Source organism: Pararge aegeria, chromosome 19 (genome assembly GCF_905163445.1).
Source record: "Pararge aegeria chromosome 19, ilParAegt1.1, whole genome shotgun sequence".
Classification (NCBI taxonomy): domain Eukaryota; kingdom Metazoa; phylum Arthropoda; class Insecta; order Lepidoptera; family Nymphalidae; genus Pararge; species Pararge aegeria.
The window spans coordinates 13,049,688-13,074,176 of NC_053198.1; the positions used below are offsets into that span (position 1 = coordinate 13,049,688).

Here is a 24,489-nt window from a genome sequence, read left to right on the forward strand (position 1 = left end):
AATAATTGATACATAATAAACGCATTGAAATATCGCGAATAGGTCGCCTAGTCAAATGGCGTACGGATAGTATTAAATAATAGTTTTATGCATTAAATTTATGAAATGTTATCGTACAGCAGTTGAGAGAATATAACCTAAAGTGTCCAAAAAGTAAAGTATTTGCCTTGCTGTATAACTTATGGTCAAATAACTGATGAGAGTAGGTATATCGATAATATTTAGGTACTCACCTGCTTATACCTGGCAGCCCCACGATTGATTTAAATGGTATTTAAAAAACAAATATTTAATACTATCCGCACGCGATTTGAACCTATTCGCGATATGTCAATGAGTTTATTATCCATCAATAAAATTTAATCGCTTATAAATAGAAGATGTCTATGAGGTCTGAGTTGACGCATGCATGTTTTTCTAGAAATTGCCTATTTACTGTTCGCTTGCAGGTACTTAAGTTAAACGTGGCAGGAAACACAATAATTATATAGATACGAAGGAAACGAGGATAAAATGGTTTTTTGTGTGTTGATTGAACATAAATAGAATAAAGACTCTTACGTCGGAGGGACAAGATTATTGGGTTCCTGAGCAAAGTAACCGAAATTTCACCTGTAAAAAACCTACAATCAGGCAGCATTACGTTGGTGCTGTTAACGTAAAATTTCGGTTGTTTCATAGATGTCGCCTATTATAATTCTTCTGGCACGAGGACCCACCGCGTCTTATGTTTCGAGCTGGTACTTGGCAGTGCTACCCCACAAACAAGTTTAAACTGGGTGTTTTACCCTACGTAATGACAGTCTAGGTCTTGAGACTTTTATTTTAGGGTAGACCTTGAAATTGCCATTGTTCTTGGTTGATATTTTAAATCTTGAATGAGGGCAATTAATCATGTTTGTTAACTTATAAAAATAAAATAAAAGAATAATTATTTAAATTGGTTTTATCAGTTTAAAATTACTTAAAAATAATTATTAAATCACAGAAGAAGTTTAACAGTCCAAAGTTTATAAATCTCATAATAAATAAGTTAAATGTCAGATATGATCGGAGCTATAGTCCGTTTATCTTAATTTGACGTGTAAATTGTATGACAGAACTGGAGCATTCAGTGCTGCATGTTTCAATAATGAATTGCGGTCCAAAAATTAGGGACCAAATGTGTCTTTATTTTTTATGAAAGAGTCAAGTTAAGTTTAACGGGCTGTAGTTAAGGAATTACACTACTATATTTAAACATTTTTACAAAGGTGAGACCGTCTCGTCAGACTTGTGAGACCAACGAACTCAGTAACCCGATTCTCTCATAATTACCAAAAAAGTGGAACTGTAAGTTCATTATAAATATTAACAAAAATATTTATCCTTACAAATATATGAATAAATTAACAATTATTTAATTATAATACGAATTGTAGAATACTGCAGACTAACATAATAATAATACTGCTTTTAACTAAGATCGCGGAACTGGGTTCATCGCAATCGTCATTTTGCTCGACCGTATCAAAGTACGGCTGGTGGAGTTCTTTCCTTGTAGCTATGTACTCGTCGATAGCGGATTTACTCTCTTCAGTCAACGTACGGGTTCGACTAAGCTTCCATACCCCCACTGTAAAAAAAGAAAAACAAATATTTGATTAAGGCTCTACCATTTTGCATAAGCCGCATATAGCATTGATACTTGTGGTGTGTGACCGTTTGACACTTAATATTAATCACTTTATGTCATTCACGTCATTTGTCGGAGCATTCAGGGCTACTGAAAAGGGAAAGGGAGTTAAAAAAATTGGTTGTCTGTAAAGTCGGCTTACTGACGATAGTTGAACGTGACAACGTCGTAAGAAAATACTGATGGAATGGTTGCATTTTTCAAAAGAAATTTTTTATTTTATTTTTTTGATAGATATTATCGTTGCTATAAACAATTGACACCACATTCACTTTCCACTGCACTTCATCCTTGCCGAAAACATGTAAATGTATTATTGTATAGAAGCTGTCCACGCGGCCGCATCGCTTACTCAAGTAGGAGAGAGACAGATGTCGAACGCGGAGGCCGACTGTGCCTCTTTGTCGCTCATTCCGCGCTCTCGCTTGCACTTCAAGCCTTGAATGGAACGCCTCAGAGCGAGCTAACGCCGCATACGTTATGTTTTTTCGTGCGTGCAGCCGGCTTCATCGAATTATAAGACGTTGTCACGTCAAAAAATAGCAAAACCGTAACACGACAATCGTGAGCTGGCACTATTCAGAGCAAAAGTCGCATTAAGAAGGTCTCTGACACCTTGTTAGAGAGCACTATATTCTCTATGCAACAAGGCAAAGCCGCATTAAAAAAAACTGTATGATTTACCTATATACTTTCATTGTACACCACAGAGATATTTACTGAAATAAAAATACGATAAAACAATTCAGGTACCAAGACATTACAACTTTGTGCTCGTATGCTATATAGCGAAAAATATTCGTTGATATTAAAAATGGTATTTGCAGGTCTTCGCCTCGGCGCCCATTTATTTTGCACTTCAGTCCACATTTTCGAAATAAAAATACAATAGAGCAAGTCAAGAGAGGATACAATTTTGTGGTGTTTTCGTTACGTAGCGATTTCTTCCAGGCAACCGAAGGTGATATGAGTTCATATCAGAATGGTAGGTATGTCCAGGGCATGGGCAGGTCCGTAAATCTCGTGCTTCACTCGGCAGTTCCTCAAAAATCCCTCATTGCTTTGTTATGGGCGCCGGGAGAGATTCCATGTGGATCTCTCCCGGCGCCCATAATAAAGCATTGCATTACTCCCTTGTTAAATAGTTAACTATTTTACAGTAGGTAGGTACGTACCAGCTCGTCGATATGGGTTGACATTAACACAGCTGTAGGCGAGAGAGTGTGTTATATAATCTGTCGTGAGAATGTACAACTCCGTCGACACCATAATAGGTTCTGCTTCTGGAAAATAAGAAGCAAAATTCATACTTCAGGCGCGAAATACGGTAATAGGATGATAATGATGATTTATAGATACATGTCGAAACTACACTGTTTCCTAGATGGCGCTACAGTCGCTATAAACTATATAAATATATATTTAGACGGCCGTTTGGCGCAGTGGGCAACGACCCTGCTTTCTGAAGCCAAGGTTGTAGATTCGAATCCCACAACTGGAAAATGTTTGTGTGATGAACATGAATGTTTTTCAGTGTCTGGGTGTTTATATGTATATTATAAGTTTTTATGTATATCATTCATAAAAATATTCAACAGCCATCTTAGTACCCATAACACAAACTACCGCTTACTTTGGGGCTACATTGCGATTTGTGTACTGTCGTAGTATATTATTTAATATATTTAATGGAAAAAAAAATATGACTCTTATAAATTAATATACTAATTTCGGCTTCGGCAGAAGGAGAATCATAGCGTAGTGGTCAAAGCGCTCAGGCCGCGATTGAGTCGCAGGTTTAAATCCTGTTGGTTCCGAAACCCTTTATACTCATTTTAAATTTAAAAAATTGATATATCCTCGAAGTGTAGGTAGGTAAAAACACTATTTAAAATTATAAAAATTATTAATTATAAATATGTGTTAAGCCACACACAACAATCTGCTGCGTCATAAAAAGCTATCCTACTAAAATTAATAATGCCATAAACAAAAACAAATTACCCTCAGTAAATCGTATCGGCAGTTTAACAATAAGTTTGGCGCTGCCATCAGTAGAGTTCACAGTTGCAGTTCCTTCGACAGTATCCAATACGTCACCGATGACTTGCCAGTTCAATACAGTGACAATGCCCGTCTTTTTGTCCAAGGTATACCGAGCGCCTGTGCAGGTTCCATTTTCGTGCACTTGTGTGTACCGTTCAATTTGGTACCACGTACCTGAATACTATGGTATAAAAGAAAATTTCAATGCAATATATCTGTCATAAAAAGCGGTGATAGCCTAGACCTTAGTGGGTAAGGCTTCGGCTTTCCTTTCGTGGAGACCGCCGACTTTTTGGAGCTAATGCGTTCTAATGTAACCCATCGTCAGTAGCGTGCATTGCATGTATGCAAATAAGCAGTGCATACCCTCAGGGTCTTACAGAGGATCATTAATGTTTCGTAATTAAAAGTAAACTGATTAAAAAATATATGAAAACGCCATGCATCTATTAGTGCTAAGCACCTTGTGTTGTGCATACCCTGGGTCAAAGGGCTATGCACGCAACTGCCCATGGTGTAGGCTGGTCTTTATAATAAGTAGGTACCGTTTCAATAAGTACAAGAAACAGTAATTACTTGTTTCTTGTACTAAAAGAATACTCTAAACCGTATCAACACAATTCAGTTAAATTTTTTTACTTTGCATACTTATGAAAATTAAGCATAATTTGCTATACTCCGCATAAATTAACAAAAAACTTATTTTTTCAAATGAAAAGAAAGTGGAATACTAATGTTATCGAATTCGTATTGTCATTGGTCCTCGATATATCTACAAAGTTTGAACGAAATGAGACCGTATGATAACAGTCAAAATCAAGTCCAAAGGAGTCGGCTACAAATAAATAATAAGCGTGTAAAAAAAGAAACAAAGTACCTCGGGTACGTCAAATTTCTGGACCACTGGTATATTAAGATCACACTGTCCAGGTATTATGATCTGGTTCCCAGATCTCTCGGGATAGTGGAAGCAGGCGCTGTCAGTCTGGTCTACGACTTGATAGAACTGAGTTTCCAAGGCACGTGTGGATACAATGTAATTGGCCATCGCTTCTTGCGCAGCTGGCGTTAGCTGACGAGTTTTGCTGTGCTTTGCACTCCATACTGTAGAAGAATCGAAATTATTATAGGCTGCAAGATGGATAGAAAACGGACGACTAAGAATTAATTATTTAAGCTAATCCCTATCCCTATTCCTACTAATATTATAAATGTCAATGTAAGTTTGTTTGTTACGCTTTCACGCAAAATCTACTTAACCGATCCTCATGAAACTTTGTACACTATATATATTCTTGGAAGTGTTAGAAGTCATATAGGATACTTTTTATCCCGACATTAAGCTCGGCTCCTTTGGGAGAGGGGATGAAAGTTTTTGACGAATTTACACCATAACTCCGACAAATTATAACTGATATAAATAATTATTTTTGTACTATGGAAGTTTTATTATGTGTTTAATTATGACCAAACTTTTTGTGGATCTGAATGTGGTTGGAGATAGAGAACAGAACTCCTCAGCGGACAGCAGCAAACCCCTCATTTAAGGCTTAGCGTTACTGAATACTCAAAATTTATTTAGAACTGCAACTAAATTGAACGCCACATCAAAAAACAAAATCAAACGCAGACGAAGTCGCGGGCAACAGCTAGTAAAAAATAAAGTATATTGGATAAGATTCTTAAGAAAGTAAAAGGCAAGAGACAGCATATCTGACTGGGACTGAGATGATTTCATTAGGTACCATAATATAACTAAGCACAGTTCAGATTTGGGACACGTGAAATGTTTTTACTACCCGCTATTCTGGATTTGACAGTAAAGGTTTACTTACCGCGCATATTTTGACTGTCAACATTCTGACAAAAGTAAAGAAGAGAATAAGTTTCGTAATCTGTTGCCAGTACCCAGATATCTGAAACAAAATAACACGGTTAAACTAACGTATCGACACACAGTACCTACCCAAAGTACCTACAGTAAATCATGATCCCCCAGTACCTTACTTGTTTTTAAAATCTTTATTTTTATATTTATAATTGACGGACTATGCAGATAGCCTACCAAATGGTAATTGGAAACCCATCGAGGTATGCGAGGGAAACGTCCATCGAAGAGTCCGTAATTACACTGGCAACCACGCCGTTCAAATCGGAACACAGTAATGATGCTCTCTCAGGTGTAGGACTCTTACTACACTACGTTCTACACTCCAACAAGGATGATTTTAGGGTGTTGCCAACCTTTTTAAGCCAGTGGCGCACTCACACATTAAGAAGCTTGTCAAGGCGTATGCGCACTAGCCTAGGTAGTTAAAAAAATGTGAGCCGTCACGGGACGCCTGGCAGATGTGAAACGTTGAAACTGTTTTTTTAAGTTACGAGTATATGCAAAAAATACGGTATAGATTACGACATCAATAAGATAAAGCGTACTAAAAAGACAAAGCATTACAAATGTGTTCCAAAAAAAAAAATACTATTTATTACATTTTTATTAAAAACAAAATCAAAAAAAAAAAAAAAAAGAATTTATTTGAAATTGCGACAACTCAACTACATATAGTACATATATTAAATTGTATAGCGTGGCTATGCTTCGCCACGGTCTGTGTCGCCACGCCAACAATCAGGTTTACCCTCCGCCTATGGATGTTTCACATCAAAAATAAAGCATGTCTATTATGAAACTAATAAAACCGTAATTTTTTTTTTAACAAAGGATTAAGAAAAAAAAAACACCGACAATGGGATTGCCGAGCTTGGTGAGCTTCTCACAATTTTTCAAAGTGTTGAACAAGACGAGACACCACTGCACAAAAAGTATAAAAAAATATTTTTTCTTAAATACAGTCACCCCCTCGGGGTGTACCTCTGTACTTTCTACGGCGCCCAGGTTGGGAAGTCCTGTTATAGTAAATCAGAAATACTTACCGATACTTTCTCCATTGCTGTAGGCCTTCGTTAATCTCCCGTCATTGGTAACAGTGACTACACTGGAGTTCACTTGCGCGATGTTGTTGAAGATGTTCGTATCTACTACATGATATTCTCCGTTAATATGCTCGAACTCAGAGCTAACACAACTTCCTCTGCTATTGTCTGTTGGATAGCTTTCAATCTCGTGCCACCAGCCGAGGTACTAAAAAATACAACAAACAAATTATATACTAACTTTTAACGCCGATAAAATATAAAACCAATCTGCTTGTCTATTTCTTAGTACCGTTTACTATTGTTAGATTTCAGTTAAAGGTAAAAACTTATCTTACTTTTTGAATATCAAATCCTTGTACACCGCTAATATTTCCGCACTGTCCTCTAAACAATGGAGCCTCGTTTTTATTGACTTCCGGTATATAAAAGCATGCTTCTTCAGTTTGGCTGGTGGGTTGGTAGTAATCTTGTCTAAGACCCTGAGTGCTATTGATAGCTTCGTCAATGATCAGAAGTGCTTCATCGGATAGAGTTGTTCCACGACTCAATTTCCAACTGGTGACTGAAAGAAATCCGTGTGATTATGGAAGATCAGAATACAGTAATCACCACACCTCTCCTTTCTTCGGGTAGCGTACGAGGCGACTAAGGAAATATAACAGAGAAAAGGCGCAAGCGTCCTCTGTCTTACTACCATAGACAGCGATCCCCTTGTTACAGGCTTTTAGTCCAGAAGTGGATAGTTATAGGCTCTAGATGATGACTGAATGTTTATTTTTAGTTTCAATCAAGTTTCGCTTATTGATAAATCAAAATTAAATCATTTTAAGTTATGTGCGTTTAAATTAATTATAATATCACTTGCTGTAACGGTGAAGGAAAACTTCGTCAGGAAACTGCATGCCTGACAGTTCTCGATAATATTCTCAAAGGTGCGTGGAGTCCAATCCACACTGGGCTAGCGTGGGGGATAAAAGACTTAACCCCTTCTCGTTGTGGGAGGAGACCCGTGCCCTGTAGCGGGCCGGTAACGGGTTGATATGATGATAAAATAATTTCATTCATCGTTATTATCTGTAGCCTACTAACGTCCCACTGCTAGTCACAGGCTTCCTCTCTCATATGTTTATTATTTATATGGTTTTAAAGCACCACGCTGCTCTATTGTGGGTTAGTAGGCTATAACAACTATTGCCGCACGTATAACCGGGACTGACGATTCACGTGCTCTCCGAGGCACGGGGATTTTAAAAGAAAAACCACAATACTACCTTATAAAGGGAATCAAACCTTTGTGTATGGCTGGCATAGCGACCCGCCGCCATTTTGACTATTTTTAGAAACGCAGCGCACAATGAAAGTGGAAGGTTTTGGTAGAGAGCACATAGATGAACAAAAAATTTCATGTAACAATGTAACCCACAGTGACACGTTACCGAGATGTTTGGAGGTAAATATAGTCATAACGACAATTAATAAAAGTATACTTAACGTGTCTATAGGCATCAGATTGTATCTAAATAATCGTTTAAATTATTATCACAACTGTTTATTGGAAGAATCTTATACTTTTAGTTATTTATCTACTACTATTCTATTTATACAACATGATTCTCAGGTAATTCTTGACCTACCAATAGAATAGCTCTATTACAACACAATCCTTGCACATACGTGGCGTAGATTGTCGTTAAATACGTTTCTACCACAACACTCCTTAAATTAGTTAAAGAATAGCGATAAACTTACCTTGTCTTGAACCGCTAGTTAAGTTACGACAACTGTAGACCAGAGCAAAGCTTGTGTAATCAGTTTCGATTATGTAGTAGTTTACGACGTTTACAACTGTACAAAAAAAAATTATAGTAAGTAACGAATAAAGCCCGGTCTCCACGAATGCGAAAACAAGAAGAGATGAGAAGAGATATGTTTTAAACAACCAATAGATCTTCGTTATTCTCACATCTACGCTCAGCTTAATTAGATACCGCCGAGCGGATATGTATCATAATATTTATGTCGCGATCAATGCCGACATTTTGACGACGTAATGGTGCCCGCTGTGGTTTTTTCACGAGGAGGTCACTGGTTCGATTCCATGCCGGGAAATTCATTAGGTACAGTCCATTTTTTCATAATTGTCTAATAATCTGATAACATTATCTCTTTGTTACTTTTAAGTGTAAAGTTTATTTGTAAATTGTTAAGAAACTTATAAAAACATACTAACATAAAAAAAATCTTAATCCCTTTTTATTGTATTCATTTTTTTTTTAAATACTTTACACTAAAAAAAATGTGAAAAGTGAAAAGATTTTTTTACATTATAAGCCAAGTGAGAAAAAAATATAATTTACGTCTACTTTCTTCATAGCTGGAAAGGTTGAGGGTTTCCAAACGTACTAACCTCCATTAGGGAACTTGAAGGTGACCTCCAAAACCCCGCTGCCATCGTCCGAAGCGACCACTGCGGTTGCCATTTGTACGTCCAGTTGCTTGTCGACAACTTGGGTGTTGATCACGTCGACTCCATCACTACCAAGTTTGTATTGTGCCCGAGCACACTCTCCGTTTTGGAAGGGTTGAGGGTAGCTGGCAATTTCGTTCCATTTCCCGAGATACTACAAAAGTTATGGGTATATGCAACGTGTAAATGAAAACCGAAAAATTACTTCAGACGCTTTAGAGGTACATTATTTACTGTCTCTGAGACAATCTGTGAAATCGTAAAGCTAATAGTTTTTGAGTTCTCCTAGTTTTTACTGAAATAAATCAGCCCTAACATCACATGCTAAATTAAAATCTAGCGACTCCTGCCACTTTATTAGGTAACCTTTGCGTAGCGTCGGTCCTATGCGCGTGTCGGTCTTTTATCTTCATTAGGGTTGTCATGAGTAAACTCTTAAAAAATATGATGCTTTTGATTTAATATTTCTACAGGGTGATTCCTTACGAAATATACTTCAACAGTATTTCGTAATTCGGTTACACTTATAGTCCCATATATTATATACCAGAGCAGCAGCGTCCTCTGTGCTACTACTACCATTGACTGCGATCACTTCCCCGGACGAGCTCTGTCACAAGAAGCTCTACTACTCTATTCGATTGATTATGGGCAAACCGTCACGTTATGTCACGTTCTAGGCAGTGGAGTGCTATATATATTATATACAGGGACTGTTAAGATATTTAAATGCCTTGATAACAGAAATTTACTCATTGAACTATATTTTTTGTATACCTGACTGCACAGAAATTATCACCAAATTTTTTATTTTTTATTTTATAACTTTAGTTACACTTATTAAAAGTGTTTTAAAAAATATAAATGCGTAATTAAGTTGAAATGCATAAATACCAACTTAAGCTTCCGACCTAATAAGTTAGGAATTTTATTTTGGTGAGCGATTAAATTGTTGGATTAATTTGTTAGTGTTGCAGAAAGTTACAGTAACGTAAACAGTACGTTAAAATAGTTGGACACTGGACTACTGAAAATGTTTTTTAATTAATTCGACCTAGAAAGAGTCGAGTCGAGTCTCAAGAAAATTTTATTTTGCCACATCAGCTTTTACCAATATAACAATGATTTTCCTAACATTTGGAAGGGTTAACGCTGATACACAAAATATACTTACAGCTTCAACGTCAAAGTTGGCTTTACCGGTAATCCTTGTATCACAATGTCCTACCAGTTCGATAGTTGGAGGTAAATCATCAAATGATGGATAATGGAAACAACCATTAGGAGTTTGATCTGTGTTCTCGAAATAACGTTCAAACAGCGGTTGTGTATCTCTGACGATTTGTGTTATTCTCGCAACTGCAGTTTCTGATAAGCCAGCCTGTGATCTGCTTAGTTTCCAACTGTAGACTGGAATAATTTTTTTTTAAGTTGTAATAAGATTTTATTTGTAAAAAGATTAAAATAGTAAGTATTTGCACATAAAAATAGAAACACACACACGCACGCACGCACATACTCACGCAAGTACGCACGCACATACGTACGTACTTTCAGCAAGCTATTCTCACCTAGCCTTTTTCTATAAAGGAAAATAACCATTTTTATAACGGTAAATTTACTTACTTACTCATCAAATTATAGTTTTAGAATAGAATAGAATAGAAAGTCTTTAATGCACATACAAAAAGAAAACTAGGTATATGAAATAACCTTTGGTTGCAGAAATATGTTAGTAGTAAAAGTAACAAAGTCAACGATTGATTCAATGCTTGCAAAGGCCCTAAGAAACAGCCTTTTCTAGTTTAGAGATTTTTAAGATTCATTTACACTGTGTTTCACTAATAAAGATTTTTAATTTTAAGAGCAAAGAAGAAGAAGAAGAAGAAACACTTTATTGCACGTATAACATACAGGAAAAGAAACAGTACGGAGTATACAGTACACAATGTAGACATGCAAAGGCGGCCTTATTGCTGCAAACAATCTCTTACAGGCATCCTTTGTAGATAGGACTTACAGCAAGAGAACGGGATAGTGCCGAGAATGTTGATAGATATACATAAATACCAAAATGTAAAGATGCAAATACATATATAATTTAAATAAATATACGTAATATATAAATAGAAAATATACATAATATATATAAATATATAACAAACATAATATATATGAGTAGATTTTAACACACAGTAAAAAAAAAAAAAAAGAATGTAGGAATCTACTTCATATTTCATCACTCAAAGAGAGGTAGTAGTCCTTCAGACGACTCTTAAATATCGGAAGGGAACTACTTCCACGGATTTCAGCAGGCAGATTGTTCCAGAGCATAATTGCTTTAAAGGTATTGCAAAGAAGCTTTTAATTATATATAACAGTTTATAATTAAGTACTGGACCCAAGTATAAAATATATAAATATATCCAGCATAAAATATTGCAAAACATAAAAAGCACAAGTGGAACAAGACATCTATATTACAAGGTTTGTTCCACAGTCCACTGGTGCCTACTAAAACCCTAATTAAAAACCCCTGTTGTAAAACTTACTTTTTCGAACATGAAGATCATAGGCTATCATACATAAAATGTCGTTGCATTTAAACTTAATAATTTTGTAACGATTCCAATTAAATAATTGCATAACAACATTAAGAGAACAAGAACAGTAAAATTGAACAAAGGCAAAAGCATTTTATCTAATGTTTTCATACTTACTTTGTTTGTTTGTCCCGTCGATGTTTTGGCAGCCGTACAATAATGCGAAATCGTCGTACACAACGTCCAACACATGGAAGGTCATTTCGAAGATTCCTGCAAGAAAAACTGTTTTTGAACAAGTAGAAAAATTATGCTTTATGTTTTATAAATACTGTAATTAAAAAAAAAACCTAAAATTCAAAATTTAAAATTTAAAATTCATTTATTTCAACTAGGACTAGTTTATAAGCCACTTTAAAACGTGTAGTAAGTCTGTTTGTCTCGACGCTACGCTGTTCGGCAGGCAGTTTCTACTGAGAAGATAGAAACTCAGCAGATTGCTCTTTTTCAACATAATTTTACAGTTGAACAGTCTTTAGAAATCGTTTCCTTGTAAGACATAAGAACTGAGCGGCCTGCATCAATCCTAAAAATAGTTCAGTGCTGAATTCTTTCTCAAATTAAAAACTTGTAAATGAGGAGTTATTTGTAAAACTTGACATAACAACTTAACTAACACTTAAAAAACATAAAATCTTCGTCTAAATGTTAATTTAGATACTTTATTGATGTTACCTCCAGCAACAGGATCAGTAAGCGTGACTGTCATAATTCCTCTTCCATCAGGAGACAGCGTAGCCGGTCCAGTCGAAGTTGTCTTTTCCTCATTGGATACGATGCTTTTACGCATTTGTATCTTCTGATTGTCGATACTAAATTCACTGGAGACACATTCGCCATCTTGGATTTCTGAAGGGAAGCGCGAGATTTCGTACCAAGACCCTGTAAACTGAATAAAGGATGCGAATCACGTATAAATCTGGATAAAAAACTGCTGAGCTGTAAGCAAGGCGTCGGCATCTGGCCGAGATGATACAATTTATGGTTGCAAATTTGAATGGTTGCAAAATGCACTAGGCTTTTGAAAGAGGTTTGACCAAGCAACCAATATCACAATGTTGTGTGAATAAAAAGTGTTGTTTTTTCCTACTCAACAATGTGTAAACTGTAATGTCAATTACATACACGCCCTTATTGAACAATAGAAACTTCCATTCTCACCTAGAAGTCCATCCATCTATAGTCCGATCGCTTGTATATATTTGATGTTAGCAGTTATTAATTATACCCTTTTTGAAACTTACCGCGGTGATGTTAAACTTTTCTGTGACATTTATTCCACTTAATTCACATTGTCCTTTCTGTATAACAGGACCTCCCTCGTTATTTGGGTAATGGAAGCAATTCTCTTCAGTGTGCCCTCTGAGGACGTAATAATCTTGTCTAAGGACTGGAACGGTGCTGATTAAATTATCAATTTCTGTTTTCGATCCTGCATTGAGTGTTTTAGCTCTGCTTAGCTTCCAGCTGGCAACTGTGAATTATTGAAGTAGTTAAAAAATATGATAGATTACTTAGAAAACATTAATTACGTTTAACTTTAAATCGAAATTAGCAGTTGGTTTATTAATATATTTCTTCTTGATGCCGCATTTATGATGCACCTAACGCAGTGTGTTCAAATGTCTTTGTTTGCGTTCTTTTTACACGTCATCTTATTCCATCACCGCAATCACAAGCTAATGTTATCTTAATTTCCCGACGAATCTATTTCTTCATCTGGGAAGACAAATAATTAAAGAGAATCGTGGGAGAGTATTTTTTTCTTTTAATCTGAGATTGTGATCGCTTTCAGAAATATGAGTTTTATGCAGAATTGTTTTAATGCATTCTTAATTTGAGGCGAGACGAGACTATTATTTTCTAAGTCAATGTGAATCCCCATTGAAAAAAGTATCTCACCTCTATGTCGTTCCGAGTCGATGTTAATGCAAGTGTAGACCAGAGCGTAGTTGCTATAATCAGTGCCTAGGACCCAGTAAGGTGTGGAGGTAGTTACTGAAAGAAAATTAATAGATATTAGCCTTCTAATACCGTGTGGTAATGGCAGATCAGAATACAGTTGTCACAAACCCTCCCCTTCTCGCGAGTGTCATATGAGATAACTGAGGGATTAGAACGGAGATAGGGTAACAGCGACTCCTGTGCTACTACTACCATGTGCAGCGATCACTAACCGTCTTCCGAGCGTGGTGATAATGTCCAAACCCTCCTGTTGGGCGAGGCGTTTAGTCATTGATAGGACCCTGAACATTAACTGTTACTGAATTCCATTTCACTAAATCTACAGCTTGCCGATTTGGTAAAGTGCACGATATTGTAACAGCTGCCAGCTTCACTATATTTTACAAAAAGTCGCCTAGTGCAGTACTTCATACACAACGCATTGTTTAATAGCGACGAAAGGTTAAAGCTTATTCAGTCTTAAACGCCGAGCAGAGGTTCTCGCACCACCTCGATGTCGACAAACGCCATACCCCCTAACAGATGAGCCCGATGATATCTTAGACTGCATTATTCCTTATCACCAGGTGAGATGGCAGTGGAAGGCTAACTCGTAGTGAAAAAAATAATCTGATTGAATTGCTTATATTCTTCTACCGCTTACAGGATTTATGTCAATTTATAAGGTATACTTACAATTAGTTCCAGCGATAGGGAATGTCACCGTCAATTTAGCCGATCCATCGCTAGTGGCCAACACAGCAGATCCTCGAATAATGTCTAGCCAAGAGTCGACAACTTGGGTGTTATAAACATCCACGCCAGTCGACGTCAGAGAATAAGTAGCACTTGGGCAGGTGCCATCTTGGAATTGAACTGGGTACCCTTCGACATCGTACCATGTTCCCATGTACTGAAAACCGTGGATACACTTAGTTAAAGTCCCAATGAATTGAAACAGTTTCCCAGATCGATTTTCGCCACAGTGGCCAATCTGCAGACAGATTTTCCAACTGCACGGGAGATATTATAGCGCAGAACACAGCAAACACGTGTGTGCTCTTTATTACGTGCAGGTGCTTATGGAAGTTCTTTTCACGATATTTGATATACCAACGATATAATGTATTATGTGTGTGAGTGTCTGTTTGTAATATTGAAATAACCATTTTTCCTACCATGCCTTGGATTTACGAAAAGCTTAAAAAACCAGGACGCTTCGACCTTTTTTTTACTGCTGGCCAGTAAGAAAAATCCTGTGCAATTGACACACGGCAGAAGTGAAACTTCAGAGAACACGCCTGCTAGAAATTGAGATAGATATACAGTATTTGGTGTGTTAGAATAAATGTAAGGTTTTATAATTTTTTTCTAAGCTTGAAGATTATTTAAAATCTTATCTGCCTCCTTATTTGTACACCACAAAATTCAGAATAACAAAATTTTTTTGAATTTCTGCCAGGTAACCTTAGGATTACGAAAACTAAAAAGAAAAACGAAAAGGTGGGGTACACTGCTTAAAGCATACATACGAATAGCTACATACTAATACATAAACCAGACTACACAAATTCAACAATACTGATAAATATAAAAATTCCATATAATTATTATTCAGTTTCAATGGTAACAAAAGCAAAATTTGTAACGCATTCTATCTCATTCTATCGCCGACTTAATCCTACACGTGTTTGTTTATGTAGCGTGACGCATATTCGTTTCATCGAGTATCAAATCTCAACCATTCTAAAGGAGATTTACTTCAAAAAATTATTTATTATTGATATTTAGAATAGTTACCGCTGCAGCATTAAAGTCCATGACCACTGGAATGCTCTGATCGCACTGGCCTCTGAACACCACAGGGTTGCCATCAGGAATCGGGTAATAGAAGCACGAGGCGTCGGAATGCTCTATGCTTATGTAGAACTTTTCGTTTAGTACGTCCACAGCGTTGACTGTCTGGTTGATTTTGGTTTTTGCATTTTCAGTCAGCTCTCTGGTACGGCTGAGTTTCCATGTCCATACTGAAAGTTGATCTCTATTAAATATATCATCATATCATCATCATCATCATCATCATCATTATCATCATCATCATCATCATCGTAATCGTCTTCATCATCATCATGAAGGTTTTAAGTCTTATGTTTCTGTAATTGCACCGGCAAGTTGCCATCCATGCCCTTCTTATCGCAACATAGCATTGCTAGAAACAATGCTGTTTGAAGCCGAAATAAAGTGGTAGTAATTTCCCTGACGGGCTCTGACACGAAAAGCTCTACTACTGCTGCTACTACTACATGTAAGAATCAGGAAACATATTTGTATTATTGTGAACAGTGAAAAACTGGTTGTTCATAATAAGAGATTTATAACAAAAGTATTCGGGCAACACAGCAAGAGAGATATAAATAAATAAATATACTACGACAATACACACATCGCCATCTAGCCCCAAAGTAAGCATAGCTTGAGTTATAGGTACTGAGATAGCTGATGAATATTTTTTTATGAATATAACACACATAAATACTTATAATACACAGATAAACACCCAGACACTGAAAAACATTCATGTTCATCACACAAACACTCTCCAGTTGTGGGAATCGAACCCACGGCCTTGGACTCAGAAAGCAGTGTCGCTGCCCACTGCGCCACGCGGCCGTCAAAGAGAGAGATGAAAGTTTGAACGTTGAAATATGCGAAAAACTACAATATTATTTACCTCTGCGACGCTGATTGCCGATATTACGACAACTGTACACGAGAGCGTACGAAGTGTAATCTGTATCGAGTACCCAGTAAGTAGCCGGTTCTGGACCTGATAGTAAAAAATATATATTAATTTGTCTGTACCGTTATTCGAAGTTCATACACTTGAGACAGGCTCTGTGTTTCCCGCCAGTGTAATCTACCTTTCTTTTCATATATTATGTCCGTCCGTTTTCTATATATTTCAGCTATTTATTTTTAACCCACGATGCAAAACGACGGGGTCTTTTAAGTATGACTCGTCGGCGTGTGCGTGTGTATTTGTGTCTGTATGTGGCAACGTATTTCCCGAACGGATGAATCAATTTTGGATTTGTTTGAATAGTGAATTCGTCGAAAGTGTTCGGTCCAAGATGGCTGCTGGATTTTTCATAACGCCCTCAATGTGGGTATCAAATTAATGGGCTTGACTTGTTGAATAATGTACGGTTTATTGAAAGTCAAGGTTTTTATAATTTTGAATAATATGTCTTTTTAATTAAAATTAAAATTGACGTAGCAAAGAAAAAAAAAAACAAAAAGTGAATGACTTACTGCCGGGGAAATTAACAAGAAGTTTGGCACTGCCATCTGTTGAAGCCAAAACTGCGGTACCGTTAATAGTATCGAGTCGTTGATTCACAACCTCAGTGTTATAAACCTGAACTATGCCACCAGGTGTCAGTGTGTACGTAGCTTCGAGACAACCAGCTTGCAAGCTTTGGAAATCTGATGGGTAGGTTTCTATCATACGCCAGCGACCCTCGTACTGAAATGGACATAAAAACTATAAAGTAGTTCATGTATATAAGTGGCCATCGAGAGGGATGACTGGGAGCAAAGGATTTTAAGCTATTAAATAAATTAAATAAATTGAGCGTGTTTTGGATACATTCTAAACTTGATATAATTTCATCTAAATCTGATTTAGATGGAATTATAGCAAGTTTAGAATTAATCCAAATAAATTTAATCATTAATCTAAGAGTGATCAGTTAAGACTGTAACTAAGGCATAATACAATAACGCGATCATTTTTCTGTAACGCATTTTGGTTACTTCTTTGACACTATTGATTGTTAGAATTAATGATAGTTTTGTGGCTTTAATTGTTATTTTCCGAAAAATTACTATAATATGACCATTATGGATACCATAGCTGTAATGTAGCCTAATAAAAAATACTAATATGATAAAAATTTCAAATAAATTAATTTCACTTACCGCTTGTGCGTTAAAGTTCTGTACAACTGCTAAGTTTTCGTCACATTGCCCAACAAACTCTGCAGGTTCACCAGGCATAAGATCAGGTAAGTAGAAACAAGCTTTGTCAGACTGGTCAATGTTTTCATAATACTTATTATCCAAAACATTAATCTCTTTTATTTTATTTTCCATAGCAATAACAGCCGCTGACGAAAGTTTTTGCGTTCTGCTCAATTTCCAACTGTAAACTGTACAAATAAAGTTTAAAACAAACCCGCATTAATATTATGTTCATTGTAGAATAAGTAAAAATTTTAAGGCTCATATTCTTTACCTGCTCTTGAGTTTTGATCCAGATCAACACAGCTGTAAGCTAATGCATGGTCTTCATAATCAGTGCTAAGAACCCAGAATGGAATTGTAGTGGCTGAAAAAATAAATTAAATTACACTTCAGTTTAAATAACATAATAAAATATTAAAGGTGGCGCAGATCTCAGAAGCTGGATTTTCATTTCAAATCTTAGTTCTTTAAATACTTCTCACACTTTCAAAGTTCCAAAAAGTGATATATCAGTCGAGTAGACTGCGTTAATCTAGATTAAGATTTTGCATTAATCTAGATTGAGAATTTTACACTTAAATCCACAGGAGGCCTCATAACATAGCAGAGCCTTAAAAGTGACTGCTTCATACGAGACAAGCCACAATTATTCTTTTAGTCTCAATTAGACTTACTTGATCCTCCAGTGTTAAGTGTAATGGTCAATCTTCCGCTAGTTTCTTGAGCAGATGCAAATGTCACACGGCTATTGGTGAAGTCACGAATTTGTTCGGAAATGCTAGAGGATACAAGATCCAATGCATTGCCTGATCCCAAAGTATACTCATGGTTAATACATTGTCCAGTTTGTTGTTCTTTAGGATAGGCTTCAACTTCATGCCATTTTCCTTGGAACTGTGGATACGAGTAGAAGAGAATTATTATTCAAAATTGGCCTGATCAGAATACACACGCGGGAATACACAAGCTTTGACCACACCTATTTAAGTATTTCAGTACAATAACACTTAAAAGCCGAAAGTTGCATGCGTTGAGGTGTAGGTACAACCAACGTGCCAAATACATTGCATTAACTTACTGCAGTCATGTTGAAGTTAGCCACAGCCTGAATACTGTTGTCGCACTGTCCACGGAATACGACAGGAACACCTGGTTGAGGTTCAGGATAGTAGAAGCACTTTTCGTCACTTTGGTCAGATTTGACATAATATTGGTCATCGAGGACAGGCACAGTCCTTACAACTCTGTCTATAGCTGTTGCGGCAGCGGCGGTTAATTGTTTTGTTCTACTGAGCTTCCATGATGACACTAAAACATTATCAATATGCTTAAATAATGCGATTACCAGGGTACGATGGATGCCCTCAACACTTGCCTCCTTATTTATTTAATCATAACTATCATCGTCGGCCTATTAATGTCCTGTTGCTAGGTAAAAAATAAATTAATAGCTTGCAGCTTTAGTCTACGCAACTTCAAGAGGAATTGGCGGGATTTAATGATGTCTATTAGGTGTTAAGAGTTATCGTAAAACCTCGAGTACTGTGAATTTTTGATAGTATATCCATTACTGAATGTAATTCTACCATTAAAAAAGAATAATTATTACGACATAAGAATAATATACTAAAACATTTAAAAACGTACATCTGGCTTAAGGTGATATTTAAAATTTATGGTATTTACCTCGTCTTCGCTCCGTGCTGATATTGATACATGTATATACAAGCGAATATGTTCTGTAATCCGTATCCAGGACCCAGTATGGTGCTTCAGCTATAAACGAAACATAAATATCATGAATTCAGATATCGTGATTTTAAATATTTGATAGATAGATAAAGAAATGAATAAGTAAATGTTCTATGATAAAACGCAGATAGATTATGAGATATAGACAATGATATTAAATAAATTTAATCTTAATAATCAAGAAATACGCAAAAGATCTAGTGATAGAATTTTTGCAATTGTACGTTGGGAAGTCAACATGACCTGACGATTCTCTGATTTTGGAGTGAACACATATTTTAATATGAGAACACCGATGAAGCTGATAATCCAAATAAAATTATAAGACTTTTGTCCTTTTATAAATTTTTATAATATTTTTGAATAAGAATTTAGTTCTTTTTAAATTTTTAGCTTACTTTTAAATATATTTTTTTAAATCAAGATTTTTGTATAATTTTTTTTAAATTTTAATGTTTACCTCAGATATTCCGCTGACTCAAGTTTCTAGGGCAAAAATTTTGCGAAATGCACATCGCGAGAGTGGATGGATCAATATTTCAGATATTAAAGATTAGTAAAGATTAGTAAAAGAAACAAGTATTTTTAACACTTATATGGTACTTACTAAATGATGGTCCAGCTGGGAATCTTACGATTAGCTTAGCAGATCCATCAGTCGTTGCTACCAATGACGCTGTACCACTGATTGTGTCAAGTTTTTGATCTATTACTTGTGTGTTAAAGACTTCTACGACACCATCGCGTAGTGTATAGCGAGCGTTACCGCAAGTGCCACGGGCGTTTTGTGTGGGATATGATTCTATGTTATGCCACAAACCCTGGTACTGTAAACATAAATTTAACTTTAAACATCATCCTGTTGAACACAAAAAAAATAATATAATGATGTATATAATACTTTAGTACACGTTACAGAAAAACAACATCAAACAGATTCACTTCTTGCCTGTTAATGCAAGACTACATCTACTTACTTCTACTGCATTGAAATTAGTAACCACAGGTAAGTTTTGATCGCACTGCCCCCTGAATTCCACAGGATTGCCATCAGGAGTGGGATAATAAAAGCAGCTGCTGTCAGAATGGTCAATTTTCATGTAGAAACGTTTGTTTAGGACGTTAATGGAATCAACAATTGCGTCTATTTTGGCTGTAGCTGCAGACGTAAGTTCTGTTGTTCTACTAAGCTTCCAAGACCACACTAAAAAAAATATCTCGTTTAATATGTTTTTAAACAAAACATTTATTATAGAGATGCCCTATAAAGTATCTTACAAAACACAAAGATGCGAAGGGAGAAGAAGAAGGGTGTAAAAGTGACCCTATTAATTGACCGTGACAGTGATCTTTTAGAGGAGGCCTTAGCATTAGAGGCTAGTAGTTAAGTGGATAGTTGAAAGAAAAATACATAAATATGAAATAATTTTACCTCTTCGCTGTTGGTTATTTATGTTTAGGCAGCTATATACCAAGGCATAGGAGTCGTAGTCTGTATCCAAAATCCAATATTCCGATGGAGTAGGAGCTGAAAATAAAGGAAACTAAAAATATAATATTCAGAACAAAATGCAGTTATCACTAGCTCTCCTTTTCCCGAGAGTGTCATGCGAGGCGATTAAGAATATATAATCTGTGCTGCTACTACATTCTTCTGCGATCACCAACCCTTCTGCCCATTATCAACTGCTGCTTCTGGTCTCCTGTTATCATGGTAAAACCCTCCCTTGTTGGGAGAGGCTTTTAGTCCAGGAGTAGACTGTTATAGACTATTGATGTTGATGAGGCAGTACTGATTCACAGTTAGGTCGATCACTATTTAAACTATTGGAAAATAATAACATACCACCAGGGAAATTGACAAGAAGTTTTCCACTCCCGTCAGTTCCGTCTATCACCGCAGTACCATTAATAGTTTCAAGTCTTTGGTTAATTACTTCAGTGTTATAAACATCAACGACGCTGTTAGGTCCAAGCGCGTAATTAGCTTCGTTACAACCACTTATTAGACTTTGGAAGTCAGATGGATATGTCTCAATCATACGCCAGCGCCCAAGATACTGTGAAACAGTAAACAATTGCGTTAATATTGTAGTAAAGCGTTTTTGATCGTTGAAATTTTGTACGATTGGAATATTTCGCACTATTGGATAGAAGCAGGCGTTACTTTGCGGAAATATTAAGCTTAATTTTGATAATATACTTCGCACTGTCCGTCAATACAGGTTACCTCGGAGCTAGGTCGGGTAAGAAAAAAGCATTGTCAGATTGGTCTACGTTTTCGTAATATATGATGTACAATATATATGAGGTCCTGTGAAATCTTGCGTACAAAACATAAAAATAGTATTAGGACAGATATAAGGGGTCGCAGCAGGGTGCGAAAGAAACGATTTCTCTCATGCATTAATTAATTATTGCTAAAAGTTTAATTATAAAAAATTTCCGAACGATGTAAGCAAGGGTCACTTATCTAGGTGTTATACTTCTTTTGAATAGTAGTAATGGATGGATTAGGCAGATGGCCAATTAAAAAATCAACCTTAAAAGATATGCTTTTGTGGGCTTTTTTAGATCTGTTAAAGGGAACAACTATGTCATAATGATTTTATCGAAACTATAATCGTTTACGCAGCGAACGCAGCGGAAGATCTCAGAAGGAAAAAATCCCCCGATTTTGAAACATTTAACGTTGGTGCTATGCTCCTATTGGTCTTAGATAATATATATCCTTCCTCGATGAATGCGTTATCCAACGCAGAGAATAATTTTTCAAATCGGGCCAGTATTTCCTGAGATTATTGCGTTCAAGTAAATGCACCAAGTAAACTATTCAGCTTTAAATATTAGTATAAGATTGAGAAGTTAAGGTTAAACTTAAATGACTCAGCTCAATAGTTTATTAGATCGCATTTGTTTGAGAACCAATAGTGGTAGATAGTTTATAAAAGATAATTATAATAATAAAAATAATGGAATTTTAAGCTTTTTTTATGTTATAAATATTTAAAATAAGTAAATGATAAAAATAATTAAATACTAACCCTAACGGCATTGAAATTTTGAATGACTGGAATATTTCTATCGCACTGTCCGTCAAATATAGCTGGTTGCCCCGGAGATAGCTCGGGTAAGGAGAAACAAGCTTTGTCGGATTGGTCGACGTTTTCATAATAAATGTTATCCAAAACATCGATCTCCGATATTTTATTGTTTATTGCTATACTTCCTGCAGTCGACAATACTTTTGATCTGCTTAACTTCCAGCTGAAAACTGTAAGAATCAGATTAAAAAAATATGTTTGGTGTGGAGATTAAATATTGGAGAAATTATAAATTTCAACACAGGGTACAGAATCTCCCGCTTTTCGCGGAGTTTAGACAACCTATCGCATTAATCGAATGCCTACCGATTTAGGTGATGTGTATAGAAAAAATGGTGATACATATTGGTGAATAGTTGATGCATGCCTAATTTATTTGGAGTTACTTATTAAGGCACATCCTTGTTCGTCGTTTTGGCATTAATTTTCAATGCATATTATTGAATTCTGCAAGGCAACGCCAGCAGCAATCCGACTAATACCAGACCGAGTGACTGGCTATCGAAATAAGATTGCCTTATAAAAATAATCTAAACAAATCCAAATTACAGTATTTTGAGAAAGTCGAGTCGAACATGTGAGAACTAGGAATAAGCAATGAACGTGTAAATGAAAATCGAAATAATACTTCACTGGCTTTAGAGGTATATTATGAACTGTCTCTAAGACTTATCTGTGAAACCAAAACCCTAATAGTTTTTGAGTAAAGTTTTTTTTTTTCTTTCCGTAAAAACTATGGCACATATAACAAACACTATCTATCTATAGCCGGACTATCACATGCAAAATTAAAATCATGTGACTTCTGTCACTATATTAGTTACGCGTCGCGTAGCGTAGATTTTATGCGCGTGTCGGATTTTTATCTTCAATAGGGTTGTCATAAATAAACATTTAGAATGTTTTGAATTCGTTTGTATGGAAAAATAAATATGCTTCTTTTGTTTTAATATTTTTACAGGGTGATTCCTTATGAAATATTCTTATGCATCCTTTAACATTATTCCGTAATTCGGTTACACGTTGTAAATTGAAATGAGATTTATATATATATATATATTTAATATATATATATATAAATTTCAAAACCCCCGACTTTCAGTACAGTGTACATTTCTGTTTGTCAAGCCCTTTCATTTGATACCCATATTGAGGTGGTTGTGAAAAATATGTAATCAGCTATTTTGTGGCGGCGGCCATCTTGGACTAATTTTAATCAAACCTAGCTAAAAACACTTCTAACTAATTCATCTTTCACACAAAAAACTAAATCAAAATCGGTTCATCCGTTCGGGAAATACGATGCCACATTAATCAAACGTAGCTAAGAACACTTCCAACTAATTTATCTTTCACACAAAAAAAACTAAAACAAAATTGGTTCATCCGTTCGGGAAATACGATGCCACATACAGACATGCGCTCATGCAGTCAAACTTATAACAACCCGTTGTTTTTGTGTCGGGTGTTAAAAATAAACAAGGTTAAATTACCAGCTCGCTGATTCGCGTTACGGTTGACGCAGCTGTACGCTAAAGCATAATCTTCGTAGTCTATGCTCAAAATCCAAAATGGAATTGTTATTGCTGAAAAAAAATTACACGTAAATGACTATTTTTATTTAAGAATTAAGCTTCGTCTTCACTTTTATTATAAATTCGAGAGTGTGTTTTTTGGTTTGTCCCTCTTTCACGTAGCAACGGACCAATGGATTTACGTGATTATTTGTACATAGATAGTTTATGAGTCGGAAACCGACATTGGCTCTTTAACCCGGAAAATTTTTAGATCCTATGGAATGTTTTTTTTTGGGCTAGAGCGATTTTTTTAATAGCACTTAATAGTTGACGGACAAAGCAGATTTCCCAACTGATGGTAAGTGAAAACCATCACTTATTTTGAATTCATTTTAATTTTAATTCTTCTGTTATATTA

At 35.9% G+C, this 24,489-nt stretch overlaps 1 protein-coding gene across 1 annotated transcript in view; it reads right to left on the reverse strand.

Annotated features, from left to right (window-relative positions):
- Positions 1 to 1,403: 1,403 nt before the first annotated feature.
- Positions 1,404 to 24,489, reverse strand: part of LOC120632183 — an 80,090-nt gene continuing 57,004 nt past the window's right edge. The window contains exons 34-62 of the mRNA XM_039901990.1: positions 24,048 to 24,140; positions 22,495 to 22,724; positions 21,297 to 21,510; positions 20,883 to 20,978; positions 20,428 to 20,654; positions 20,058 to 20,277; positions 19,385 to 19,474; positions 18,777 to 18,847; positions 18,373 to 18,592; positions 17,970 to 18,062; positions 17,654 to 17,883; positions 16,985 to 17,198; positions 16,404 to 16,499; positions 15,473 to 15,699; positions 14,369 to 14,585; positions 13,631 to 13,726; positions 12,973 to 13,202; positions 12,404 to 12,617; positions 11,846 to 11,941; positions 10,300 to 10,535; positions 9,066 to 9,279; positions 8,408 to 8,503; positions 6,994 to 7,220; positions 6,656 to 6,863; positions 5,557 to 5,637; positions 4,599 to 4,825; positions 3,680 to 3,902; positions 2,851 to 2,958; positions 1,404 to 1,615 (exon numbers count right to left, since the gene is read on the reverse strand). Coding sequence (XP_039757924.1) covers positions 1,404 to 1,615; positions 2,851 to 2,958; positions 3,680 to 3,902; positions 4,599 to 4,825; positions 5,557 to 5,637; positions 6,656 to 6,863; positions 6,994 to 7,220; positions 8,408 to 8,503; positions 9,066 to 9,279; positions 10,300 to 10,535; positions 11,846 to 11,941; positions 12,404 to 12,617; positions 12,973 to 13,202; positions 13,631 to 13,726; positions 14,369 to 14,585; positions 15,473 to 15,699; positions 16,404 to 16,499; positions 16,985 to 17,198; positions 17,654 to 17,883; positions 17,970 to 18,062; positions 18,373 to 18,592; positions 18,777 to 18,847; positions 19,385 to 19,474; positions 20,058 to 20,277; positions 20,428 to 20,654; positions 20,883 to 20,978; positions 21,297 to 21,510; positions 22,495 to 22,724; positions 24,048 to 24,140 — 5,006 coding nt within the window. The remainder of the gene's footprint in view (positions 1,616 to 2,850; positions 2,959 to 3,679; positions 3,903 to 4,598; positions 4,826 to 5,556; positions 5,638 to 6,655; positions 6,864 to 6,993; positions 7,221 to 8,407; positions 8,504 to 9,065; positions 9,280 to 10,299; positions 10,536 to 11,845; positions 11,942 to 12,403; positions 12,618 to 12,972; positions 13,203 to 13,630; positions 13,727 to 14,368; positions 14,586 to 15,472; positions 15,700 to 16,403; positions 16,500 to 16,984; positions 17,199 to 17,653; positions 17,884 to 17,969; positions 18,063 to 18,372; positions 18,593 to 18,776; positions 18,848 to 19,384; positions 19,475 to 20,057; positions 20,278 to 20,427; positions 20,655 to 20,882; positions 20,979 to 21,296; positions 21,511 to 22,494; positions 22,725 to 24,047; positions 24,141 to 24,489) is intronic.